Genomic DNA, 26,064 nt, shown 5'->3' with positions numbered 1-26,064 from the left:
ACCAGCACTTTGGGAACTGACAGACAAGTGGCAATTTCCTGACAAAGCTCTATTGCACTGGGTGAAAATGAATTAATCCATTCCACCCGGTTGGAATTGCAAACAATGATGAAGAAGGACTTGAGATTTTCGAAGGAGAGATGGATGGAGGGGGCAATATTTTGCTGGACCCAGCTGTTGACTTGAAAACTGTGTAGATGGCAAGGAAACAATCGGTGATAAATAGGGACAGGAAAATGTCAATAGGGAGATTTGGGGGCTTTGTAGCAGCAAAGGGATCAGAGAAGTCAGTCATGTGGAGCTTGTGCACAAGTGCCTGGCTTTATTTAGACATGGTGGGTTGCACCTGACAGTGTTGGGGAACAGATTTTAGATTAGGAAATTGAAGGAGAATGCAGCAGACTGGTTGGAACAGATATGAACTGAGGACGAACTTAAAGAACATCTCAAATTAGGGTTTTACTAGTGGTTGTGTGAAGGGGTAAAAACTGAGAAACGTTCAAGTGGGGACAAGGGGAGGGGAGAGGAAGTAGGGAAGGAAAGAGGTAGAACGAGGAATCAATGGTGAGGGTCCGGTCAAGGGGTGGGCAGGCCAGACAATCAAGGAAACAGCAGATGGGCAGAAATTTAGAACACTTGAAAGTTTTAAGTCATAAGTTGTTGCGATGTCATGGCTCATAGGGAAATGGGGTGGGAAATGTTTGGGTGGGAACTGTTTAAGTGGGGGATAGGTTAGTAATATATGTTAGCGTGTTTAGGGCATGCTAGCATGTGCGGCGTCGCCGAAGGAAGTGGAGTTGTCCAACTTGCTCCCAATAAATCAGCCTTTTGCACACACAACAGGTTAGTGTGATGTACTGACTCCCATGGTGGGCTGTTGTATCCCTTTAATTGTGTCGTGTTCTTGTATGAGTGCTATTGTATTGACGTGTGTTATTTTGAATCACATGAACGTTCTCATTCTGTATCCCTGGTTTCTACTGTTGTCCAGTGAGGCCTTCTTTTCAGGGATCCCTGACTGGACATCAGTGTCTCCTTTTGCTCCTGCTCCGTGGGCTTGTTAACCCTTTATATAACGGGCCCTGGGGGAAGGGGTGGGAAACGCCCTCGTCACCAGGGGTATTTGAGAAGTAAGAAATGTAGCCTGGAAATACGGGGCAGCTGCAAGGCCGCCAACTACGTTATCGCCCCCTGGCATGAAAGGAAGGGTTGGAGGATGGCAGAAATTTCGAACGCATGAAGATTAACTGGAGTGACGTCATAGCTCTGGGGAAAAGGGTTTGTGGAATGTTGGTGTGCGAACTTTTTAGAGGTGGGTGATTAATACCTGTTAGAGTGGTTAGGTCATAATGGCATGTGTGGGGTGGCCGAAGTAAGTAGGGTGGCCCAGCTTGCCTTTTGCGCACACGACAGAATGGTGACATAACGTTTCCCCTCCCAAAATAGGTGTGGACTTTGACACCCGCGCCTTGTCTCCACTTTCGTGTCAGTATTTGTTCAGTAGTTGTATGACGAGGCAGGTCGCTCCGTACACAGACCACTGACGGAAGATGCACTGGTTGCCCCCGGCGACAGTAGAATGTGCTGAAGGACCACGTGTGTTTCCCTGGCAACCGACAGCATCGTGGAGCAGTTGTTAACTTGTTTGTTCGAACAGGATCCAGCACTGCTTCTCGCCTGCCAGTAACTCTCCATTCGCCTAGCCACGGCCAGCACCGCTCCCGACTGACTCCCAGTCAGACCGCAGGGCTGTTACCTGCTCGACATCATGGCCCTGCGAGGCTTCTTTGCTCCGGCTTCTCACCAGGCCCAGTGACTCTGCCATCTTCTCACCGGGCCTAGACTAGCTCTTTGCATTTCCCGACACCCAGGACTACTCCGCAATTCTGACCCGTCCTAGCACCTCTCTGTTCCTCACGTGCCTAGAACTGGTCCCCGATCTGCAACGCTTCCAGCAACATTTCTCAGCAGTGCCTAGCACTGGCCTGCACCGGGCTCACCACTGTCTGCTGCCCTCTTCCACCACCGCGTCCAACTGGAGTTGGCAGTCCTCCTCATATCTCCTTCTCCCACCTCGCAGCTGTAGCCTAGAACGACCTCCGAACATCTTTGCTGACTTCAGGAGTCGACTCAACACCTGGCTGTCCGGGTAGCTCCACCCCCTACAAGCGCCTGGACACTCCTGGGGTGATTAGTGCTCTGCACAGCTCTGATTGATTGACTGTTGTTTGTTCGCCACATAATGCTCCACCCCATACCTGGCACCACTAGCTTGTCATGAGTGAGCCTAGATCTGCTCCCTCCACTTCACCAGGGACAAACACACTACAGTCTGAGATTCTCATGAAGGCCTGATCCCCCTGCTCTGCTCACTGCTCATTGCTGAGTCTGCCCCTGCTACCAGTCTCTTACGTGGACCAGCACCGATCCCTGGGTTTACTAGGGCACGACTACATGGCTCCTCCCCGGAAACCTACAGCCCTCTCTGCTTCCCGCCAGGGCTAGAGTCAAACCCTTCTGCTCACCAGTCCTAGTATGGCTCTTTACTGCTCGCCATTCCCAGCAAAGGTTCTTGTCCTTCGCTAGACCCTGTAGAGCTACCAGATTCTCTTCATCTGCCCCAGCGGAGCTCCTTTGCAAACCCAGAACTGATTTCCCCTCCTAGTTTCTTAACAGGCCAAACTCCCTCCTCAGCTTCTCGAGGGCGGCACCAGATATCCTCAGCAGCTCCTACCCAACCCTGTATTTCCTACAGGCCCAGCATCGGGGCCTTTTGCTCCCCGATCCTCACAGGGGTGAGACATGCTCATCATCAGGGCCTAGCACTGCTTCTTCAAACTCCTGGCCCTGCTCCGCACCAGGTTAGGCAGAGTTCCCTGCTGCTCACTAGATCTAACGCCATCCTGTGCAAGGGAGCATTTATTTCCGCTGTTCACTAAGTTTAGCACTTTCCCTGCACGCCACTGGGTTCAGCACCTCTGTGATTTGCACAAGGCCAGCACAGATTCCTACTCTCTGCCAAGCGCAATAGTGTTCCTTACAAGACACACAACTACTCCCTGTCCGCCCAAAATATCTCTTCACCAAGCTGAGAGCACTCCCTTACTCAGCAGGGCTCTGCATGGCTTTTCAGCCTCATACCAGGCAAGCCACAACTCTGCTTTTTACCAAGGACGGCATGCTGTGTGCCTCTCACCACCAACTGGTGCCTTCCTACTCCTGTCCTTTACGCAGATGCTCTCTAAACTCATCTTCGGGTTAAGTATCACCCTGCCTGGGCACAGCCCTGTCCATGGCGATCCACCAGAGTCAGCTCAGCTCTTCATTAGCTCCACACTATTATTTGCTCTTCGTGTAGCACAGATCTACATCCTGCCCTTGCCAGGTTTCAAAGTCGCTCCTCGCCAGGGCCATAACCATTCCTTACTCCACCCGGTGCAGCAGTGGAGCCAGCTCCTCACAGTCAGCCATCTCAACAGAAGATCCCCGTTTCTAACTAAGACTAACATTATTTCTTCAGTCTTAATGGACCAGCACCACTCACACCTTCTCACCAAGGCCCAGAATAAGTTCGTACACCTCCCAAACCCACTCCTTGTGCCTCCTCAGCCCCAATATGGTTCCTAATGAGACCCACCACAAACTTCTGCTTTAAATTTCTTAATCGTTTTATTTTTCCATACAGATTGTGAAGGTATTGCAACTGGAAAAAAAATCTGGAACTTAAGTTTGTTTCTGTCTTCAAGTTAAAATGTCATTTGAATTTTGCTCTCCAGCTTGTTGTATAGCTTTACATATTAATTCGTTTCTTTAGTTCCTGCTAGATTAGAAATGTGTTTTTTTTGCCCATCACAATATTAACAGTTTAAATGCTTTCCTCTTTTGACAGTATCTAAAAGGACGTTAGATGGACAGTGCAGAGAAGATTGCCAGTGAGGTCCCTCACTTGGAAGCCTCAAAGTCCGGAAACCTGAATAGGCCGACGGTGGAGGATGACTCTCTTGAGGTGGAAAGGGCCCTGGTTAACCTCCTGTTGGGTGCGGCCAAGATGGTGCACCTGTCGTGTCATGCAGCTGAGGTAGGACCTGGTAACCTTTAGAACAAAATGTTCCACCAAATCAGATTGAGTCAGTCTGGCGTGGTTGTGGCTATCAGTAATTCAACTGGTGGGTGGGCCCAGCTTCCTATTACCTGGTTACATTAGTTTCATGCGTCACACCCCTCAGATTGTTTTTTAGGTTGTGCCCGGGCAGCGCATGTGCTGCTTTGCGAGGCATGCTGTATTCAGGTATGGACTTGAAGATCCGCCCACTCTCCGCCCATATTTTTTCATTGGCTTGTGTCATTGTCTTTTGTGAACTGTGGCTTTTTATTGGTCATAGGCTTAGTAGTCCCTCCTTAGCACTGCCTTGTCACCTTGTAACCTCCTATAAGGACTGGCCCTCTTACGTGTGTTGTTACTCAGGAGGCTTTAATTACAGGCTTAAAGCACAATTTCATTAAATAGTTTTTACCTGCCTGCTATTGCAGGCAACACAAGCTCTCTCCTAATGCTTTAAAACATTTTTTTATAGCATGGCACGCCACAGTAGCGTCCGCGACTTTGGTTTAAATGCCACGCCGAACACGGACGCATGTTTTTTTTCTATTTATTCCTTTTTTTTGGTTCACAAGCGCTCCATGCCGTGCTTCCACGTTAATGGAGGCCAGGCCCCTTTCTTTAGGTGAGCTGCATCTGAAGAAAGGTCCCCTGCCACTATTAAAGTGAAATCACGGTATGGGGCACTTTTACAAAAAAAAGCATTTGTTTGTCAAGTTGATAAACAAATGCTTTTTTTTTGTAAAAGTGCCCCATACTGCGTTTTCACTTCAATGGCGGCAGCACCCCTTTCTTTAGACGCGGGTCGTCTATAGAAAGGGCACAGCCGCCATTAACATGAACGCATAGGGGGTTTTAAAAAAGAAAGTATTTACCATGCAATAGGTCTCATTTGAGAGACTTTAAGCTATTGTCATTTACAATGCCTGTAGCTCAAACTCTCGTAAATACGAGAACTATTGCATTGCAAATGCTTGTTATTGCTAGCACCTATTCATTGTCTGGCTCAGAGTCTGCGTTTCAGAAGGAGAATGGTCGGAAGAGGTGTCACAGAAAGAAAAACCACTGGCATGATCAAGACAGGTGGAACAGAAGCCACACTTTTGGAATTTAGAGTGACTGTTTCATTCATTATCTGGGGTGGCCTGCTGCTCGTCCTAAACTGACCTGATTTGCAGTTGGTTGACTGTGGCAGCATAACCCACCCAAGATGGGTGAGCCTCTCTACCCGGACTTTTAGCAGTTTTACACCCCATCCCCATTTGTCAACAAAGGCCCATACAGGGTCAGACTCAATCAATCATTCAGTCATTTGTTAAGCGCACTACATACCTGCGAGGGTCTCAAGGTGCTGGGAGGGGGGGGGGGGCGCTACTGATCGAACAGCCAGGTCTTTAGTATCCTCCTGAAGGTCATCAGGTCTTGGGTCTGTCGTAGGTTCAGTGGGAGGGTGTTCCATGTCTTGGCGGCGAGGTGGGAGAAGGATCTCCCGCCGGTGGTTGTTCTTCGGATGCGCGGGACGGTGGCGAGTGCGTAGCTGGCGGTTGGGGGTGTGGAAGGAGAGCCGTCTATTGAGGTAGGCTGGGCCGGTCTTGTGGAGTGCCTTGTGTGCGTGGATGAGGAGCTTAAAGGATACCCTCTTGTTGATGGGGAGCCAGTGCAGATTTCTCAGGTGGGGGTTGATGTGGCCATGTCGTGGTACATCGAGGATCAGTCATGCCGAGGCGTTTTGAATGCATTGTAGTCGATTGATTAGCCGCTTAGAGGGTGTTTCCGTAGTCGAGTCTGCTGCTGACGAGGGCCTGGGTGACTGTCTTTCTTGTATCTGTCGGGATCCATCTGTAGATCTTGTGGAGGGTGTTGAAGCAGGAGGAGTAGACGGCGTTGACTTGCTTGGTCATTGAGAGCGTTGAGTCGAGGATGATTCCCAGGTTGCGTGCGTGGTCGGTGGGGGTCGCAGCTGCCCCCAGTGCCATTGGCCACCAGGAGTCGGCCCAGGCTGACGAGTTGGAGCCGAGGATGAGGTCCTTCGTCTTGTCCGAGTTCAGCTACAGACGGCTGATCTTCATCCAGTCGGCGATGGCCTTCATTCCTTCATGGACGTTGACTTTGGCGGTGATGGGGTCCTTGGTGAGGGAGAGGATCACTTGACTGTCGTCGGCGTAGGAGATTATGTTGAGGTCGTGCTGTCGGGCGACGTGTGCGAGCGGGGCCATGTAAATGTTGAACAGTGTCGGGCTGAGGGAGGATCCTTGGGATACGCCGCAGATGATCTCAGAGGCTTCGGAACGGAACGGAGGAGGCGGACGCTCTGGGTTCTGCCGGAGAGGAAGGAGGTGGTCCATTCCAGAGCCTTGTCTCAGATCCCTGCGTCGTGGAGGCGTGCACGTAGTGTGCGGTGGCAGACGGTGTCGAAGGCGGCGGAGAGGTCTAGAGGATGAGTACTGCAGTCTCCCCATTGTCTAGCAGGGTCCTGATGTCGTTGGTGGCGGTGATGAGGGTGGTCTCGGTGCTCTGGTTTACGGAACCCTGACTGGGAAGGGTCCAGGATTCTGTTCTCTTTGAGGTATCGGGTTAGCTGTTAACGATTTTCTCGATGACCTTGGCCGGGAAGGGGAGCAAAGAGATGGGTCGGAAGTTCTTGAGGTCTCTTGGGTCTGTAAAGCATCTTGTAAAGTATGGCTCAGGCCTGGCATTGCAGAGCCTGGGTGCAGTCTGGGGGACTGCCATGTCGACTTGGCAAGTGCACACACTTGCCAGTCCTCAAACCTTCCCTTTTTGACATGTTAGCCACCCCTAAGGTAGGTCCAAGGGCAGGGTGCATTGTATGTAAAAGGTAGGACATGCCCTGATGTGTTTGATGCATGTCCTGATAGTGAATTACAGCCATTTTCGTGTTTCACTATTGCAAGGCTACCTGCCCCTAAATGCCAGAATGGGCAGTTTGATTATAACACCTTATAATCATAACTGACCCAGGGAACAGGGTGGAAAAACAAATTTAGTAGGCCTGAACTCAGAATGATAAAATACATCTTTAAGTGAAGTTGGTTTTAACATTCTGTGTTTGAAAACACTACTTTTAGAAAGTAGGCATTTTCTTGCCTAACCATCCAAGCCTGCCTCTGCTAGGTTGTGTATTCCATGTCTGGTTTGTGAGTGACAGGGGCTGGGGTGGCTCCAGGAGACAGGGTTAGTCAGCACAGGGCTGAATAGACCTATCTGCATGAGGAGTGGTGGGAGTAGTAGTGCCTGGGCCTGAATAGGGCTATGCCTGCCTTCCACAATGCTGGCTCCACCTCCTGTGGTGTGTCTGATGACCTTGCCCCTCACTGACAAAGGAAGAAGTTGTGCACTGGCAGCATGCAGCCAGAACTGGTTTGGACTAGGTACAGATACACTCTGCCTTCAGAGACAAAGTATTTGTGTGCATAAAAAGGGGGTCCACACCCCAGAACTTTAGATCAATTCTGGGAATCAAGACAAACCTTTGCTGAGGAGAAGAACCAAGAAGCTGAAGGAGGAGACTACCCCTATGCTGTGTGTTGTTGGGGTTGGCCTACAGTGGTTACTTTATTGCCAAAAGAAAGGAGAAAAGGACTGAGTGTGCTTTCACCATCTTGAGGAAGATCTCCAAGGGCTTGAAGTTGAGCTTGCCTCCTGCCTGAAGTCTCAGGGATACAATACTTCATCCCTTCTGTTTGCCTGTATCTAGAACTGCAGTTTTAGCTGCTACAGAAGAAAATTGCAACACCGACGCCGGCGAGCAACGCCGTAATCTGCACTGAAGTCGTGAGCGCTGCTACGACTTGAAAAGCAGACCGGACACCGGCCGCCATGCCACATCGACGCCAGCGAGCGATGCCGTAAACCTGCCCGAAGCCGTGAGCGCTGCTCCGACTTGTGCCGTGGGCCCGACGCCTGCTGCTGTGCCGCATCAACTCCCAAGCCGACATCGTTATCGCGGAGCCGATCCTCGACGTGGATGACCAATAATTCATCGTCCACGCTACATCATAAGGAACAGTGGTCTTGGCGCCATCGTGACGTCACCTCCCCGATGCAGTAAGGAACCGTCGACTCACCTCCCCTGCGCTGCAGTAAGGAACCGAATCTACACATCCCCTGGGGTCGTAAGAAACCAACGCCGCACAGCCCAACGAAGCCGCACCTCCTGATGCCGTGAGCTGTTTTTGTTTTTCATCGCTTTTCCAAGTTACTGTTATTTGGGGTTCTGTTTGACTCTGGGCCCGACTCCGCACACCTCATGGTCGGCACTGTACTTTGGGATTTCTTCTGTCACGACGTTGTAATAACTTAAGGTGGAGTTATTTGTTGCTAGAGACTGCATCTAAGTGAATAACCTATTTTCTGCATATTTTAAGTAATGTATTGTGGATTTTTGTCATTTGGGTCTTGTGTTAAGTGTATATAAAAATACTTATTTTTATAACACAACCTGTGTGGTGTCCATCTGTAGTGTTGTCACGGTATTACTGTGTGCTTTACACACTGCCTCTGACATAAGCCTGCTTGCTTGTGCCAAGCTACCAAGGGGGTGAGCAGGGTTTATTTTAGGAGTGTAGCCCCTTACCCTGACTAGACGCAAGGGTCCCTATTTGTTAAAAGGTGTATTCCATTGCCAACTAGAGACCCCCAAATGTAACATTGGTGGTCAGCGTGAGGATTTTGGTCTTGCATTTGTTACTCATATACAGTGATTGGTATACACTACTAATGAGTGCAGACCAAACACGACCAAATACATTTTGGTAGAGTTTTTCCTTGGGACTTCTTTTCTATTTCTTGATTCTTGAGACCTGCCAGTCTTTCTACCATGAGTAAGCGAACCTCTATTGCATCTTTTGACATTGAATTTGAAGAGGAGAGAATTGATAGCTACAATGTGCAAAACCTCAAGGCTCTCTGCAAGGAATTTAAAATCTCTTTGAAAGGCCTCACCAGGAAAAAGGAATACCAAAAGGCACTGAGGTCCTGGGTAGAATCTAGGAATGCCAGTGAGCATCCTGAAGAGCCGGTGGTGGAGATAGAGAATTTAGATGGGCAGCTTGAGGGGCCATTGGACCCAACCGGGGGGAGAGTACCTTCCAGGGTGGGCAGCAGTGTTTCTTCCAAGGGCCTGTCCCCAGGAGAGCTGGAGGACAGGGAGAGCGAGAGAGTGCATAAGTTGGAGCTAGCCCAGCTCAAAGTAGATGATCAGAAAGACATAGAGAGCAAGAAAATAGAGCTTGGGATGGAATTAGAAATGAAGAAGTTAGCCTTAGAGGAAAAGAAAATGCATTTTGAACATGAGAGAATATTGAGGGAATTGGAACTCAAAGCCAAAAGTTTAGAGGTTCCTCCCTCTGGTGGCAGCACGCCACCAGTGCCTGCAGAATCAAGGGCCTACATCCCCAAGGAAGTAGTTAAGGATTTCCACAAAAATGAGGATATTGGTCACTAGTTTAGGGCTTATGAAGCTGCAATGTTGGCCCACCAGGTCGCTGAGAAGGATTGGGGAGCGGGGTTGTGGGGCCGCTTTGTTAGTGATGGGTGGGACACCTTGTTAGATTTACCTACAGAGGCACAGGTGTCCTATGCCTACATGAAGGGAGCCCCTAATGTCCAGATATGGTTTGACCCCAGAGTTGTACAGACAAATGTTTAGGAATTGCAAGAAACTGGAGTCTACCACATGGGATGGAATACGTGTCTTTCTTTTGTAGAGCATTAGATGGTTGGGTGAAGGGTAGTAAAGTGGATAATTTTGAGGCGCTCTATGATTTGTTTGCATGGGAGCACTTGTCCAATAATTGTTTTCCAGAGCTACGCCAGCACCTGATTGATAGTAAGCTAACTAATCCTAGGAAGCTTGCTGAGGAGGCGGACCGGTGTGTAAGCACCCAGGTCCACAAGGGTCATGTGGGAGACTTCGCCAAAGGTGGGCAGGGTCCCCAGCAGAGGAGGGGGGGCAAGGGTAAACAGAGGGAGTTCCAGAAAGGGCCCCAAAGTAATCCCCAAGGGAACCAATGGCAAGGTTCCCAACCTCCCCCTGAGAAGAAGGCAGGGTCCAGACAGATACGCCTGTTCAAAGGGGGCCCAAGACCTGTTTTAAATGTGGGCTGGTGGACCACTGTTCTTATATTGCTAGATGTCCCCTGTATGGGAAGACAGCACCCACTGGTGCACCACCCCGGCAGATGGCTAGTGTAGCCCTGGGGGAGGAGATGGGCGCCCAAGGTGGGTGAGGTCCCGCAGAGATGTCCCTAGTCTCTTTAGGAGACTGTGCGGTGGTCCCCAGGACCCAGCTGCCTGATAACGGGAAACATCCATCACAACGCAACTTTTACGACGCACTACCATCACAACGCAACTTTTTCAACGCAACATCCATCAAAACGCATGCTATTAGAACGCATGCCATTACAACGCAGATGTCATTTCAACGCAAGCCATTGTAACGCATTTATGGGTAAGTTTATAATATTTTGAAAAAAATAAAATGTAAATTAATTATATTATTTTTTTATTTTTTTAAGAAGTTAAATGTATTAATTTTAATTGTAATACTAGTTTATTAAATTAAATAAGACTTTGTTTAATACTATTGTATTTATGTTAATACTAGAGTACTTATTTTTAATACCCTAGTATTACACCCTCCCGGAGTAGGAATAGTAATTTATACCCCACCACTATCTCTAAAAAATATTTTTTAGATGTTAAATGTATGAATTTTAATATTAATACTAGTTTATTAATTTAAAAAAGACTTTGTTTAAAAATTTAGTATTAATATTAATACTCGAGTATGTATTTTTAATACCTAGTATTACAAAACCCAGGAGTTAGAATAGTAATTTATACCCATCCACTATCCAACACATACCCAAGTATTACACCCCCCTGGAGTAAGAATAGTAATTTATACCCCTCCTCTATCCCACACATACCCTAGCATTTCACCCCCCTGGAGTAAGAATAGTAATTTATACCCCTCCACTATCCCACACATACCCTAGTGTTACACCCCCCTGGTGTTAGAATAGTAATTTATACCCCTCTACTATCCCACACATACCCTAGTATTACACCCCCCTGGAGTTAGAATAGTAATTTATACCCCTCTACTATTCCACACATACCCTAGTATTAAACCTCCCAGGAGTTAGAATAGTAATTTATACCCTTCCACTATCCAAAAACATACCCTAGTATTACACCCCCTGGAGTAAGAATAGTAATTTATACACCTCCACTATCCAACACATACCCTAGTATTACAAAACCCAGGAGTTAGAATAGTAATTTATACCCCTCCACTATCCAACACGTACCCAAGTATTCCACCCCCCTGGAGTAAGAATAGTAATTAATACCCTTCCTCTATCCACACATACCCTAGTATTTCACCCCCCTGGAGTAAGAATAGTAATTTATACCCCTCCACTATCCCACATATACCCTAGTGTTACAACCCCTGGAGTTAGAATAGTAATTTATACCCCTCCACTGTCCCACACATACCCTAGTATTACACCCCCTGGAGTTAGAATAGTAATTTATACCCTTCCACTATCCCACACATACCCTAGTGTTACAACCCCCTGGAGTTAGAATAGTAATTTATACCCCTCCACTATCCCACACATACCCTAGTATTACAAAACCCAGGAGTTAGAATAGTAATTTATACCCCTCTACTATCCCACACATACCCTAGTATTACACCCCCCTGGAGTAAGAATAGTAATTAATACCCTTCCTCTATTCACACATACCCTAGTATTTCACCCCCCTGGAGTAAGAATAGTAATTTATACCCCTCCACTATCCCACACATACCCTAGTGTTACAACCCCCTGGAGTTAGAATAGTAATTTATACCCCTCCACTATCCCACACATACCCTAGTATTACACCCCCCTGGAGTTAGAATAGTAATTTATACCCCTCTACTATCCCACACATACCCTAGTATTACACCCCCTGGAGTAAGAATAGTAATTTATACACCTCCACTATCCAACACATACCCTAGTATTACAAAACCCAGGAGTCAGAATAGTAATTTATACCCCTCCACTATCCAACACATACCCAAGTATTACACCCCCCTGGAGTAAGAATAGTAATTGATACCCTTCCTCTATCCACACATACCCTAGTATTTCACCCCCTGGAGTAAGAATAGTAATTTATACCCCTCCACTATCCCACACATACCCTAGTATTACACCCCCCTGGAGTTAGAATAGTAATTTATACCCTTCCACTATCCCACACATACCCTAGTGTTACAACCCCCTGGAGTTAGAATAGTAATTTATACCCCTCCACTATCCCACACATACCCTAGTATTACACCCCCCTGGAGTTAGAATAGTAATTTATACCCCTCTACTATCCCACACATACCCTAGTATTACACCCCCCTGGAGTAAGAATAGTAATTAATACCCTTCCTCTATTCACACATACCCTAGTATTTCGCCCCCCTGGAGTAAGAATAGTAATTTATACCCCTCCACTATACCACACATACCCTAGTGTTACAACCCCCTGGAGTTAGAATAGTAATTTATACCCCTCCACTATCCCACACATACCCTAGTATTACACCCCCCTGGAGTAAGAATAGTAATTTATACCCCTCTACTATCCCACACATACCCTAGTATTACACCCCCCGGAGTTAGAATAGTAATTTATACCCTTCCACTATCCAACACATACCCTAGTATTACACCCCCCTGGGGTAAGAATAGTAATTTATACACCTCCACTATCCAACACATACCCTAGTATTACACCCCCCAGGAGTTAGAATAGTAATTTATACCCCTCCACTATCCCACACATACCCAAGTATTACACCCCCTGGAGTAAGAATAGTAATTAATACCCCTCCTCTATCCCACACATACCCTAGTATTCCACCCCCCTGGAGTAAGAATAGTAATTTATATCCCTCCACTATCCCACACATACCCTAGTGTTACACCCCCCTGGAGTTAGAATAGTAATTTATATCACTCCACTATCCCACACATACCCTAGTATTACACCCTCCTGGAGTTAGAATAGTAATTTATACCCCTCTACTATCCCACACATACCCTAGTATTACACCCCCTTGGAGTTAGAATAGTAATTTATACTGTTCCACTATCCAACACATACCCTAGTATTACACCCTCCTGGAGTAAGAATAGTAATTTATACACCTCCACTAACCCCCACATACCCTAGTATTACATCCCTTGGAGTTAGAATAGAATATTATACCACTCCACTACCCCACACATACCCTAGTATTACACCCCCCTGGAGTTAGATTAGTAATTTATACCCCTCAACTAACCCAAACTTACCTTAGTATTACACCCATCCTGGAGTTAGATTAGTAATTTATACTTGAACACTATTCAACACTTACACTTCATAAACTTTAAAAAAATATATTATTATATTTTTAGAATACCTTAATTTAAAAAGTGACTTATTTTAAATTCAAATAGTGTGTGATAAAGAATGTTAAAGTTATTTTCAAAAAAGTTCACACGCTTTTACATTGATTTCAATGGAATGTTATGTCCTTCATTTATTTCCATAGCTCACTATGTGAATGTCGCGGCAATGAAATATGAAGCTTGTTGGAGAGTAAGGGGCTTGGAACACAAACAAAAGGGAGTATGCTGAAGTTAAGAATAATATTTCATAATTTTATACTTTGTTTAAAATAAAATTAATCATTGTACATTTAAATTACATATTGTAAAAAAATCGAATACGACCGTTTATGTAAGTTTAATGACAAAAATATTTATTTAATAAAAGTAAATATTTTTATAAATTTTCAAACATTTCAAAACATTTATTAAATACTGTTTTATATTAAAATAAAATACTTTTAAGATACAGTAAAAATAAATAAATAAAAATAAATAATTGTCCTTTTTCTTTTTTTGCAGCTTGTGATGACGTATACGCGTGAACGTCAAACGTGTAGGCACCCATATTGAGGAGCGTCGCTGGACAGAGCAGAAGCAAGGAGACCTTCGCTCAGGTAGGGAAGTTTTTTAACCGCATGCGTGCGGCGATAATTTTTGCGCTGTGCGTTTTTTTTCGAAATACCGCGTTACATGACGAGCTGAGCTCGTCATGAGCATGCGAGCGGCGCAACTCATGACGAGCTCAGCTCGTCATGAGCATGGAAGGGGTTAACTTATTTTTTTAGTTAAAACAATGTTTAGATTGATATTTATTGCAAGGGAAGAAAAGGGAGTTTTAGATTAGTTAAATTAAAGGTTTCATATTAGATTCAGCATGTCGCCGATCACATTGTTAGTGGAAGGCCACGTCGGGTCACGTGTTTTTTAAACTTTATAGCAATGTTTGTATTTATTAAGTTAAATAATAGTTAAAGAATGCTTTTAGTATGTATTATTGTGACATTGTTTGCTATGGAATACATCGGATACAAAAGAAGATCGATTTACGAACATGGGTATTCGAGAGGAGGAAAAGGATCGTCTTTAATGGTTTATTTTTGGAATCGTGGAACACATCATTGGATTGCTTTTGGGATTTGTTTTTCAATGGATTTTCAGATTTGGAATTGCTTTTTGAAGGACTGCTGATTTCGAAAACAGCAAGTGGATGGATCGTACCTTCGATTTATTTGGAGTTCTGATTTCCAGTGCAGGAAGAAGAAGGATCCTATTTTGAATTTTTGGGAGATGAACTTTGTTTCGATTTGGAGAAGAAATCTCTTTTTGGAAAAATGTTATGTTGTAAATCTATCTTCAAAAAGGATTACCTTATTTTGGAAAAGCATTTTTTTGGGAATGGATTTTATCTTTTGGAATACACAACAAGAATGGTTTTGCTTTGGATTAAAGAAGAATAAGAAAGAAAAAAGAAAACTGCTAAGGTAAGGTGACCCGACTTTAAAAAAAAAAAAATTGAAAAAAAAAAAAAATTCCAATTGTAATTAGTGCAAATGTAATTTAAGGCAAAACAGGAAAGTAATACTGTAGGGTGAATTAGTAGTGGAGTATGTGTGCAACATTAACTAGGTAGTCTGAAGCCACACGAAAACTGTTGTAAAATAGCCAATAGTCGTTCTGACATTTCCTTTGATCTTTTAGAGATGCGTGGGTTCAGACTACCTGTTAATGCTTTTGACATTCTCATTTCTTGAAAACTTTGCTCCTTCCTCAAAGTTTCCAAAAAATGATAAAGATTAGGATGAGGTTTTCCAATTGTGTGGCTGAAGGAGTTGTGCCACCCCTCTATGGCATTGTTTGTCTTTGCCTCTCCTTCTAAGCAGCTCGCGTAGCAGTTCCACTACTCCACATGGAAACGTGGCTTCCTCCTGCGACCCGACCTGCTTAGATGTCCAATCCATGTGTCTTCGAAATAATTTAGCAGGGGTGCCAATTTTTGTTCATTTGTAGTAAAAAAGTCAGATTCAGTAATTGCAGTGTAGTACTCGTCTACACTATCAGGAGGTACAAAGCAAAGTGCTGTAAGTTTTTATAGTTCGAATTGCAGTTTGCTGTCTGATATATAATCCGCAACAAGGGATGTTTTTTGTATCTTACGCCAAAATGCCTGGGAAAAATGGAAAAAACATCCCTGAATTTGGGTATCCGTGTACGTTTTGGTTATAACATTTATCATTGCGAATTCAAAATCAATAATTATTTTCCTAGGACTTTTGTTGGATGTTTTAGATTTAACCACTGTTAAAAGTTCAGTGTACGTTGTGGATTGTTTATCAGGTAGCAAACTGTACACTAGGGGCACTACTGTATGGTTAATTTTAGCATGGATAGTGTATATTTGGGTGAAAGGATGGGGCGAACTTTTAAACGTCCCATCCATCATCCAAATATCACTATTCTCTAACTTTGCAAGGTTACGGGGTGAGCTAAAGATAATTATTCGTTTCTGAGGGTTTTGGTTGTCATGCAGGATAAAAGGTTCCTTAGAAATAGTAAGAGAGAGTAAAGGAGGAATTACAATGTCAGAGAATGTGTGTGGTGTAACTCTTTGTGGCTTACTTGCCTGTTTTTTACGTTGAATAATTCGTCTCAGATTAGGTATTATGGGCATACTGCAAGGAATGTGGTCAGGGATATGTTGAGCAACTTCCCTTAAAATAGAACCAGTGGAGTCATTGGAGGTGCTTGCAATATCTTTCATTTCGTTCATGGTTTGTCTTACTTCAATCTCCATTGCTGAGGCAGAGTGGTTATGCTCAGATGTTTTGACAACTGTGTCACCCAGAGTAACCGCTCTGCCTAAGCAATGGGATGAGTGATATTGCACACACCTCCAATGTCTCCTTGGTTCAGAAATTCTTTCCTTGCAATAAATATACCCTTCATAATGTTGGAGACGGTTTCCTTTGCTGCTCTTTATGTATTTTGCTGCTTTATCACTTGACATTTTCTGAAATGATAAGAAGAAAAGGAAAAAGATGTTGAAAACATATGAAATTTCTTTTTTTTATTAGTGTGCAATTCTCTGCACATTTAGAGGCGTGTTATTTGTTTGGAAAACATGGCTAAAATATATTTACCTTGCTGTTTATTTTCTGTTCACTTTTCAGGTGTGATTTTGGATTGTGTGTAGATTGTTGTCTTGAAATGGCTGTTGTACAGATTTTTGGAAGATATCTGTAGAAGAATATAAAATAAATAGGTTGTTGATTTATAAATTATAAATACCCTATTTCTTGGGAATAAAAAAAGGGCACACTATCCATCACTATCCCTACTGCTACACCTTCCAGGAGTTAGAATAGAAAATGATACCCCTATACTATCCATCACTTTCCCTACTGCTTCACCTTCTAGAAGTTAGAATAGAAAATGATACCCCTACACTATCCATCACTTTCCCTACTGTTGCACCTTCCTTGAGTTAGAATAGTAAATGATACCCCTTCAATATCTATCACTTTAACTACTGCTGCAACTTGTTGTAGTTCGAATGGTTAAAGAAACATTTACACTATCCATTAAGTTTCCTACTGGTTCACTTTTGAGAATTTTACCTTTTTAGTTTGGAGTAGTTGAGTCTTTGAAGAAGAGGTGTTTTCAATTGCTCTTCTTTGATGAGATTTCTTATTAAGATGTCTGTCTGTTTAGAATGAAATGATAGACCATTTAATAGCGTGTTGACATTTAAAAAAAATGCATTTCATGACTTTGTTTGAAAACGAGTTTATTTAAACTTTATTGTTCTGCTTCTTGTTTAACATATTATGCAGTTGAATTTGAAACAGTGTGAGAGCAGTTTTCATTTTAAAAACATTTTTATATTGCTTGCATTTTAAATTCAGTTTCATGGACATGTCTAATGATGAAAATGTTTATTTGTGTTAAAACGTGTCTTACCTTTGGTTCTTTACTTTGGCGTTGTTGTTTAGTTGAATTGGTATGAATTTCTGGTCCAAATGTAGAGTACTTTGGTTTGAATCTGGTAGAAAGATACAGTTGAAGGATTTTTAAGTACAGAATGTTTAATAATGGTACGCTTGCTTTTTGTGGGAAAAAAAGAGGATTACAAAAATACACGTCACAGGTGTTTTAATGGCCTTTAATAGTATTATTTACCTTCTTTAATTTTTTTCTTTGTTTCTATGTTGTAGGCTTTCAAGTTTTTGAATGTCGTTATATCTGTAAATGGTAATAAAAATGAATACATGTTATTTCAAACATTTAAAACACTATTTTTAAAAACGAAAACATTACTTTTTGATTAGAAAACATTTTTACACATTTCAAAATAGTGCATTAAAATATGATAATTGAATCTAAAAACTAATTTTAAATTTAAAAAAGGCTTATAATTTTTTGCAGGTAACTAACTGCATCCCTGTAAAAAAGAAAAATGTATTTAAAATAATTTTAACAAATTACCTTTTTTTGAGTAGATTTATGGTCTTTTGCTCCTAATTCAAAAACGAGCTATAGATGTGATTTTTGGGTGCTTCACATGTAATGATTTTGCTGTTAAAATATGAAAATTTAAAATGTTTCGTTTTTTACATATTTTAAATCGGTAAAGTCACAATACTATTATGCTGGTAAAATTCATATATCATTAAAAACATGTAATTGAGGCGTGGCCAAGATGGCGGCGGAGTAGGACGTGTTGTGTGTCCCCTCCGGCGCCTGGCCCTGCTTAGCGTTGTGTAGCGGCGGCTCCCGGAGTCTCTCTCGCAGGGAAATAGCTCCCCGAGCTCCCTGGAGTGGGAACCTGCGCTGGACGGACTCTTGGGCGCCCTGGTCCCGGGAGACGCGGCATTGAGGCTGCGGAGCTGCCTGACCCCCGGCCCTGCACGGCGCTCCGGCCTGGACGCCGCCTTGAGGCGGGAGGCGACTCGGCGCGGCCGGAGACACTTCGGCGCAGCCCGGCGGCTGTGGTGAGGAGTGGGCGCCTGCACTGCCCGGCGGAAGCATTCCGGTCCCCTGAGTCACGGGCGGACGCCGGTCCGGCGCCGAATCTGGAGCCTCGGGAGGAGGCGGGGACTGCGGCCGCGGCGGCCGGGGTGTGTGGGCGGCCGGCGGTCTACTCGAGGCCGGGGATCGAGGCCTAGACCTGGGTCCCGGCCTCAGCCTCTGTGGCTGATTCGCTACTGCGGCTGGGGCGTCCTGCCCCCCCCCCCCACGAGAGGTGTGCTGTGGATGGCGGCAGAGCGGGGGAGAGCCATACGGCGTGAGCGCCGGGAGCAGACTGGAAGAGGGTCCACGTGTGGGTGCAGCCACGAGGAGAGCTGCGGGTGAGCTGCAGTCCCGTCGCCCACTGCCTCTTTGATTTTCGAGGTGTCCCCCTGGTGGTGGGCCTCTCTGGCGGCCGGACTCCCGGTGGTGTAGCGGACCTGGTGTGCAGCTGGTGGAGGGCGGCTGGCCCTGTGTGCGGCGCCTTGGGTGGTGGTCATTCGCTGGTAGGAGAGTCTGAGGGCCCATCACACCGGCTTCTTTGGCGCCACCGCCCGTCCCCCTCCGCGGACGCCTAGGGGCATTGGACACTAAGATTGCCGCTGGAACCTGCGGCATTGCGAGGCACCTGGTGTCCCTGTGGTTTGCTTCGCCTGCCCACCATCCATCTGAGGGACGCTCTTCCGGCCCCTGGGTGCAGCGCTTTGGAGCGACGATGGCCAACAATTCTCGCAAGGGGAAGACTGTGAAAGAGGGGGCTATCAGGAACTCCCAGGCCCCGGCTTCCCCGGGCCAGAGCTCGTCGTCGGGGAGGTCTGATGATGAGGCTCCGGCTACTAAGGCCTTTATGAAGGAACTCTTTTCCTCCATCAAAGAAGATATATCGGAGCTTCGCTCACAGCTTACGTCGGATCTACGCGAGGTGCGGCGGGATGTCGACGGCATCGGAGAGAGGGTCGCCACCTTGGAGGATCACGATCTCACTATGGCCAACGATGTACACTTGCTGCAGCAGGACGTGCTCCGCCTGATGGAACAAAATATAGACTTGCAGGCCCATGCTGAAGACCTGGAGAACCGTTCCCGCCGGAACAACATCCGCATTCGGGCGGTCCCCTGGGACGGTGAGGCGGGGGATCTCCGTGGATATGTGCAGGCTCTCCTACTTCAGGTTTTGGGCGAGGAAGACGTGACGGAGATTCGAATGGACCGGGTCCATAGGGTGGGCCTACCCAGACGGAACGGGGGACCCCCACCTGATATCCTGGTATGCGTCCACGACTTCCAAGTCAAGGAGAGGATCCTGAGGAAGGCGCGTGATATCCCCTCCCTGCAGTTCAGGGACCATCGGCCTCAGCTCTACCAGGACCTGGCCGCAACGACGCTCCAGAAGAGGCGCGAGTTCCGTCCCATCACTACCTACCTCCGTGAGCACAATATCTCCTACTCTTGGGGCCACCCTTTTAGAATTATCTTCCGTTGGCAGAACAGGTTGGCCCAGGTTCGCTCCCTCCGAGAGGCGAAAGAACTGTTGGGGATTGGGGGAGAGACCCCGACTCCCGAACGTCGGAGCCCCTCACCGCGGAGACGACGCCGTTCCTCGTCCTGGCATAGAGTGGGCCCGGAGGATAGCAGGAGGCCCGACCGCACGACTAGCCTCCAGGAGCGGGGTAATGCAGTGGCTTCTGTGGCCTCGGCCACGCTCACACCGTCGCAGCAGAGCTCTGGGGCGGCCTGATCTTCATGCCGCATGCTGTGGTGCCGGAGGGGCACGCCCTTACAGGTAACGGGGTTATGTATGTACTTTTCGAGAAGACACCCCGTTCTCTGGCCTTGGGAGACTCGATCTTGGGTCTCCAACTACGCCCCTTGGGGAACTTTCTCCTGGATTTGCTCATTTTGGGCCTTACTGTTTGGGTGTTTTGGGATGTTGGGGAATGGGTGGGTAGGGGGGGACCAGGTTGGGGCGGGTCGGGGGGGTGTTGGGCGGGGGAGGGGAGGGGTGGTGACGACGAATGTTTGACTGTGTGTATGTGGACTGACCTGATGGGCTGCTCCTGTTGGCTGTGGTTGGCGATGGTTCTTTTGTGTCGGGACTTGCGGGTTGGTTGCTGGTCCAGGGACGTGAGCGGGGCAGAGTGCGGGTGGGGTCAGCACTGTGAAGGGGGGAGAGGCTTCCCGAACCTGGGTGGTACCCGAGGGGGGGGGCTCCAGGGAGGGGGGGACCGGCTGGGTTGCGCTGCTGGAGAGCTGGGGGACTTGATCTGCTCCCATGCCTGTTAGCCTGGGCACTTGGAATGTGAAGGGCCTTAACTCCCCGCAGAAGCGCCTGAAGTTGTGGAAATATCTTTTGGATCACCACTTGGATGTGGTTGGGCTCCAGGAGACCCATCTGGCCCGTAAGGATGAGCTCCGGCTCCGGCATAGGCAGTTTCCCCTCATATACAGGTCCTCCGCTTCTACCAAGCACAGGGGGGTGGCGCTTTTATTTAGGTCTTCCGTTCAATTCCAACCTCTGGGAGTGCAGAGCGATAAGGAGGGTAGATGGTTGATGGTTAAAGGACTGCTTCATGGACGCCTGTGTACGTTTGTGGTAGTGTATGTGCCGAATGCACAGCAGAATAATTTTCTTCAAGGTCTATTGGATACAGTGGGGGCCTTCGTGGAGGGTCACCTGGTGGTCATGGGGGACTTTAATATGGTGTGGGATCAGGCTTTGGACAGCTCCCGTTCCCAGAGGACAGACTCTGGTGTTTTCTCTGCTGTAACTAAACAAAGGATGGTGGAGTTGGGTCTTGTGGATGGTTGGCGGGTTGTTAACACGCAATCCAGGGACTACACGTTTTTTTCTCATGTGCACCACACCTACTCGCGCATTGACTATGTTTTTGTGAGTCAGGCCCTTCGGGGAGATGTCCGGTCTTCTACAATTTTTCCCCTCTCCGTCTCAGATCATGGCCTCATGACGCTCCAGCTTCAGTGGTTGGTGGGGGGGGATGGGTATCGGAAGTGGTACTTTCCGGCAGCTGTGGTACGCGATGAGGCATCCTGTAAGGAGCTCAGGAAAGCTATCAGGGAGTTCTTCTTGCTTAACCCGGCCTCGGACACTTCGGTGTTCAACACCTGGGATGCTTGTAAGGCCTCGCTACGGGGTACCTGCATTGGGCTCAACGCGGCTCTTAACCGCCTCCGTAGAGCGGAGCGGGAATCCTTGGAGGCTGAGCTTGAAAAACTTGAGCGGGCCCACAAACTGAACCCTTCGCGCATGACCCTCCGGCCTCTGTCGGCGGTCAGGGGGAAGTTGAAGGCACATTATTCCAACCGCTCTGAACTTACCCTCCTGCGTTTACGTCGGGGGTCGTACGCTCAGGGGAACAAAGTGGGCCGCCACTTGGCCCGCCAACTCCGAGAAAAAAGGGAGAAGGACTATATAGGGGGAATCCGGGATCCGGGAGGTACGGTTCATCATCGGGATGGGGATAAGGCTGATGTTTTTGGACGGTTCTACGAGTCGCTTTATAAAAGCGATTCCCTAGATGCGGAGGCGCAGGACGCCTTTCTGTCTGGCCTTCCCCTCCCGCGGGTCTCTGCTGATAGCAATGACCAGCTTACTGCTCCCTTTACTAGGGAGGAAGTCCTGTTGGCGATCAAGGCACTGAAACCTAATAAAGCCCCTGGGCCTGATGGGTACACAGCCTACTTTTATCAGACATTTGCCTCGGAACTTGTCGATTGCCTGGTCTCCCTTTTCAATAGTATGGCGACGGACGGGAAAACCACGGGCACTATGGCTGAGGCCCTGATCTCTGTGCTCCCCAAACAGGGGAAGGATCCCTCCAGCTGTACTTCATACCGCCCTATAGCCTTATTGAATGTGGATGCCAAGCTGTACTCCTCTCTCATCGCCCGCCGGTTGCAAGACTTGATGCCGGCCATTATACACCCGGACCAGTCCGGCTTCATTAAGGGGCGCCAGACTCACGACAACTTGCGGAGGGTGATTCACCTGATCGAAAAGGCTTCTAGGTTCCGGTTACCTGCTGTACTGGTGGGTCTGGATGCGGAGAAGGCCTTTGACCGAGTCGATTGGGGCTTTTTATTCCGCACCCTGGCTGCTTTTGGCTTCTCCCACCAATTTCTTACGATGCTTCGGGTGAATTTCCATCAACCGACCTCGCGGGTGTTGGTTAACGGACATCGGTCGGCTGCGTTCCTCCATTCGCGAGGTACGAGACAGGGGTGCCCTCTCTCCCCTCTCCTCTTCGCTTTGAGTATTGAGCCTCTGGCACTGGCGATTCGGGAGAACGACCGCATCAAGGGCATACCCTTCACGGGGGAGCAACATAAGATATCTCTCTTTGCGGACGATGTCCTTCTATCTTTGGGTGACCCTGCCCAGTCCCTACCACCTGTCCACGAGGAGCTGTCTCGGTTCGAGGCGGTGGCGGGATTCCGGGTTAACTTGGATAAGTCGCAGATTTTGAACTTAACCCTTTCCTCAGCTGAGGAGGATCGGCTGCGCCTGCTGACGGTCTTGTCTTGGGCCCCCTCATCCATAATGTACCTGGGGGTGCGCCTCACACCATCTGTGGGCTCCCTCTTTGCAGCGAATTTCCCCCCCTTGCTAGCCTCGGTGCGCACTGACCTTGACCGGTGGAAACCGAAATACCTTTCATGGCTCGGTCGGATTCATGCACTTAAAATGGTCCTCCTCCCCAAGTTTCTTTACCTTTTTCAGGCCCTACCTATTCCCTTAGACGCGGACTTCTTCCGCCGCCTGAAGACGATGGTTCTGAAGTTTGTTTGGCAGGGTGGCCGGGCTCGGGTACCCTTCACGACGCTTCGTCGACCGAGAGGGGAGGGGGGAGTTGGGCTCCCGGACATGCTGCTGTATTACAAGGCCGCACAGTTACGGGTGATAGTGGAGTGGACGCAACAGCTTTCGGAGAAGCACTGGCTACATATGGATCGGGCAGTGGCGGGTAGGTCGATCTGGGACCTGGTCTGGAAGCCTAAGATAGACCGACCTAAGAATGCTTACATTAGCACTCCCACTAGCACGGTCCTGAAGGTGTGGGATACGGTGTCTGGGGACGATCGCTGGACCACCTTCCCGTCCCCCTTCACCCCCATTCACTTTAACCCGGCCTTCCCGCCGGCCACCCAGGAGGGCCCCTACCGACTGTGGCGTGAGGGGGGCTGTCGGGCACTTACGCACTTGTTTCATGGGAACGTGCCCCTCACCTTCCAGAACTGTATGCGTGACTATGGTCTTTTGCCTACAGAGTGCTACCGCCATGCCCAGCTCCTTCACTGGGCGACATCAGAGGGGGTTCGTGAAGCTGCCACTCGTCCACTCTCTCTCTTCGAAGCCTTCTTGCTTCACACCTCGACGATGCGGGGGGCGATTTCGTTTTTGTATAGCTTGTTCTTGCGCACGGCGGTTGCCCCTCGCCCTCGATACATGGAGCGGTGGGAGAGCATTCTGGAACGGGATATTTCTGATACGGAATGGAAACACCTCTGGAGAGATGTGGTGGCGCTCAACCATTCCGTTAGCCTTCGGGAGGCTCACCTGAAAACGATGTATGATTGGTACCTGTATCCCTCCAGGCTCCATCGAATATTCCCGGCATCGTCGGACCGATGTTGGAGAGGGTGTGGCCTGCTGGGCGACTTCCACCATATTTGGTGGGATTGCCCGATCATTCGCCCCTTCTGGTCGGAAATACTCTCCCACATCAAAGAGATCTTGGGGTACCCGATCTCGGACTCGGCGGCTCATGTTCTACTGGGCCTTCGGGATCCATTGTTGGAACACCAGACTAAAGCTGACAAGCGTATTCAGTGGCTGTGTCTTGGGGCGGCTAAGCTTACCCTGGCAGCGGCATGGAAGAAGCCGCACGCGCCGGCTATATCGCTGTGGCACTCGAGGTTGTGGGGCCTTCTGAGCATGGAGAGGATGTCGGACATCTTCCTGGGAGACTTTAAAAATTTCCGCTTTCGATGGGGCCTGCTGGTCCGCTTTTTGTCATCTGGCCTGCCGTCGGCGGTCTGTCCACCCACGCTTCGTGCCTTGCATTTATTATTATTATTATTATTAAAACTTATATAGCGCACAGCTACCCTGAGGCATCCCGGCGCTGTGAACAGTGCATCAACCGTGGGACCATGAAATAGTAGTAACGACTCACACGGGAAACAGATGTGTTTTCAGACCCCTGCGAAAGCGCAGGGTGCAGGTCTCAGCACGAAGTTTTAGGGGGAGAGAGTTCCAGAGCGTTGCTGTGTGCACAGAGAATCGTCTCCCGCCCGTGCGTGATCTTTTTACTCTCGGGACATGGAGCAGACACCTCTGGTCAGACCTCAGCGCTCTGTTAGCTTTGTAAGGCACAACCAAACTCCCCAGGATAGGAGGTCCACTGCCCTGAAGAATTTTGTGTGCGATGGATAGTGCCTTAAACTTCACTCTCTCCCGCACTGGTAACCAGTGCAGGGCCTTGAGAGCGGGTCTGGCAGATTCTGTTCGGGGGATTCCCATAAGGAGTCTGGCCGCCGCGTTTTGCACCTGCTGAAGTTTGTTAAAGGTAGATTCAGGGGCGCCCAGAAACAGTCCATTGCTGTAGTCTAGGCGAGATGTTATCAAACCCTGAATCAGCAACTTCCTCGATGGAAAGGGAAGGAGCGGAAGAATTTTACGCGCGGCCCGCAGCAGGGCAAAACAGACTCCCGCAGTTCTTTTGGCGTGAGTTCTAAGGGAAAGATCTTGCTCCAGCCAGACTCCCAGGCTCTTAATCTCCTCTTTCATGGTTGGGAGGTCACCCATACAGCTTGGCCAGCATGATAGTGGCAATAGCGGAGCTTTATTTCCAAGCAGCATGATCTCTGTTTTAGAGCCGTTCAGCTTCAAGGCTGAGCTGCTCATCCAGGTGTGGACGTCCACCAGACATGAGTGCAACAAGTCAGGATTCTCCACCAGTTGAGGAAGGGCGACCACCAGCTGAGTATCATCAGCATAGCTGATGATTTTGATGTTATAAGGGGTCACCACATCCTCCAGGGGGGCCATGTAGACATTGAATAATGTCGGGCTCAAGGACGAGCCCTGCGGCACCCCCCACTGGAGAGAAATGGACGGAGACTTGTTGCTTCCTTCCCAGACCTGGTAGGACCGGTCTTCAAGAAATGAGCAAAGCCATTTCAACGCGGCTCCTGCCACACCCACCTCTGACAGCCGTTGGGTCAACACCTGATGGTTGACGGTGTCGAACGCAGCACTTAGATCCAGGAGGATCACTGCCACTGATCCTCCCGAATCTAAGATGCGTCTCGATTCTTCAACGACTGCCAGGAGGGCCGTGTCGGTGCCCTGGCCGGGACGGAAGCCGGTCTGCGAGTCTCGGAGCAGACCGTTCGACTCTAGAAAGTTGGACAGTCGATGGTTTGCAAGCTTCTCAGCAATTTTGCTGAGACCTGGCAGCAGAGAAATAGGCCTAAAATTGGCCA

At 48.0% G+C, this 26,064-nt stretch overlaps 1 protein-coding gene across 3 annotated transcripts in view; it reads left to right on the top strand.

Annotated features, from left to right (window-relative positions):
* Nucleotides 1–1,575: 1,575 nt before the first annotated feature.
* LOC144766815 (uncharacterized) overlaps nt 1,576–26,064 on the top strand; it is a 502,863-nt gene continuing 478,374 nt past the window's right edge. Inside the window, exons 1-2 of one of the 3 annotated variants that reach the window (XM_078650542.1) lie at nt 1,576–2,187; nt 3,890–4,078. In XM_078650542.1, the coding sequence (XP_078506668.1) occupies nt 3,908–4,078 (171 nt within the window). In that variant the 5' untranslated portion in view covers nt 1,576–2,187; nt 3,890–3,907. The remainder of the gene's footprint in view (nt 2,188–3,889; nt 4,079–26,064) is intronic. The other 2 variants (XM_078650543.1, XM_078650540.1) reach the window with 2 other exon arrangements.

The sequence above is a fragment of the Lissotriton helveticus genome, chromosome 7, assembly GCF_964261635.1.
Source record: "Lissotriton helveticus chromosome 7, aLisHel1.1, whole genome shotgun sequence".
Lineage (NCBI taxonomy): Eukaryota > Metazoa > Chordata > Amphibia > Caudata > Salamandridae > Lissotriton > Lissotriton helveticus.
Note: the sequence above shows the minus strand (reverse complement) of the source record. Positions and strands in the feature narration are given on the sequence as shown.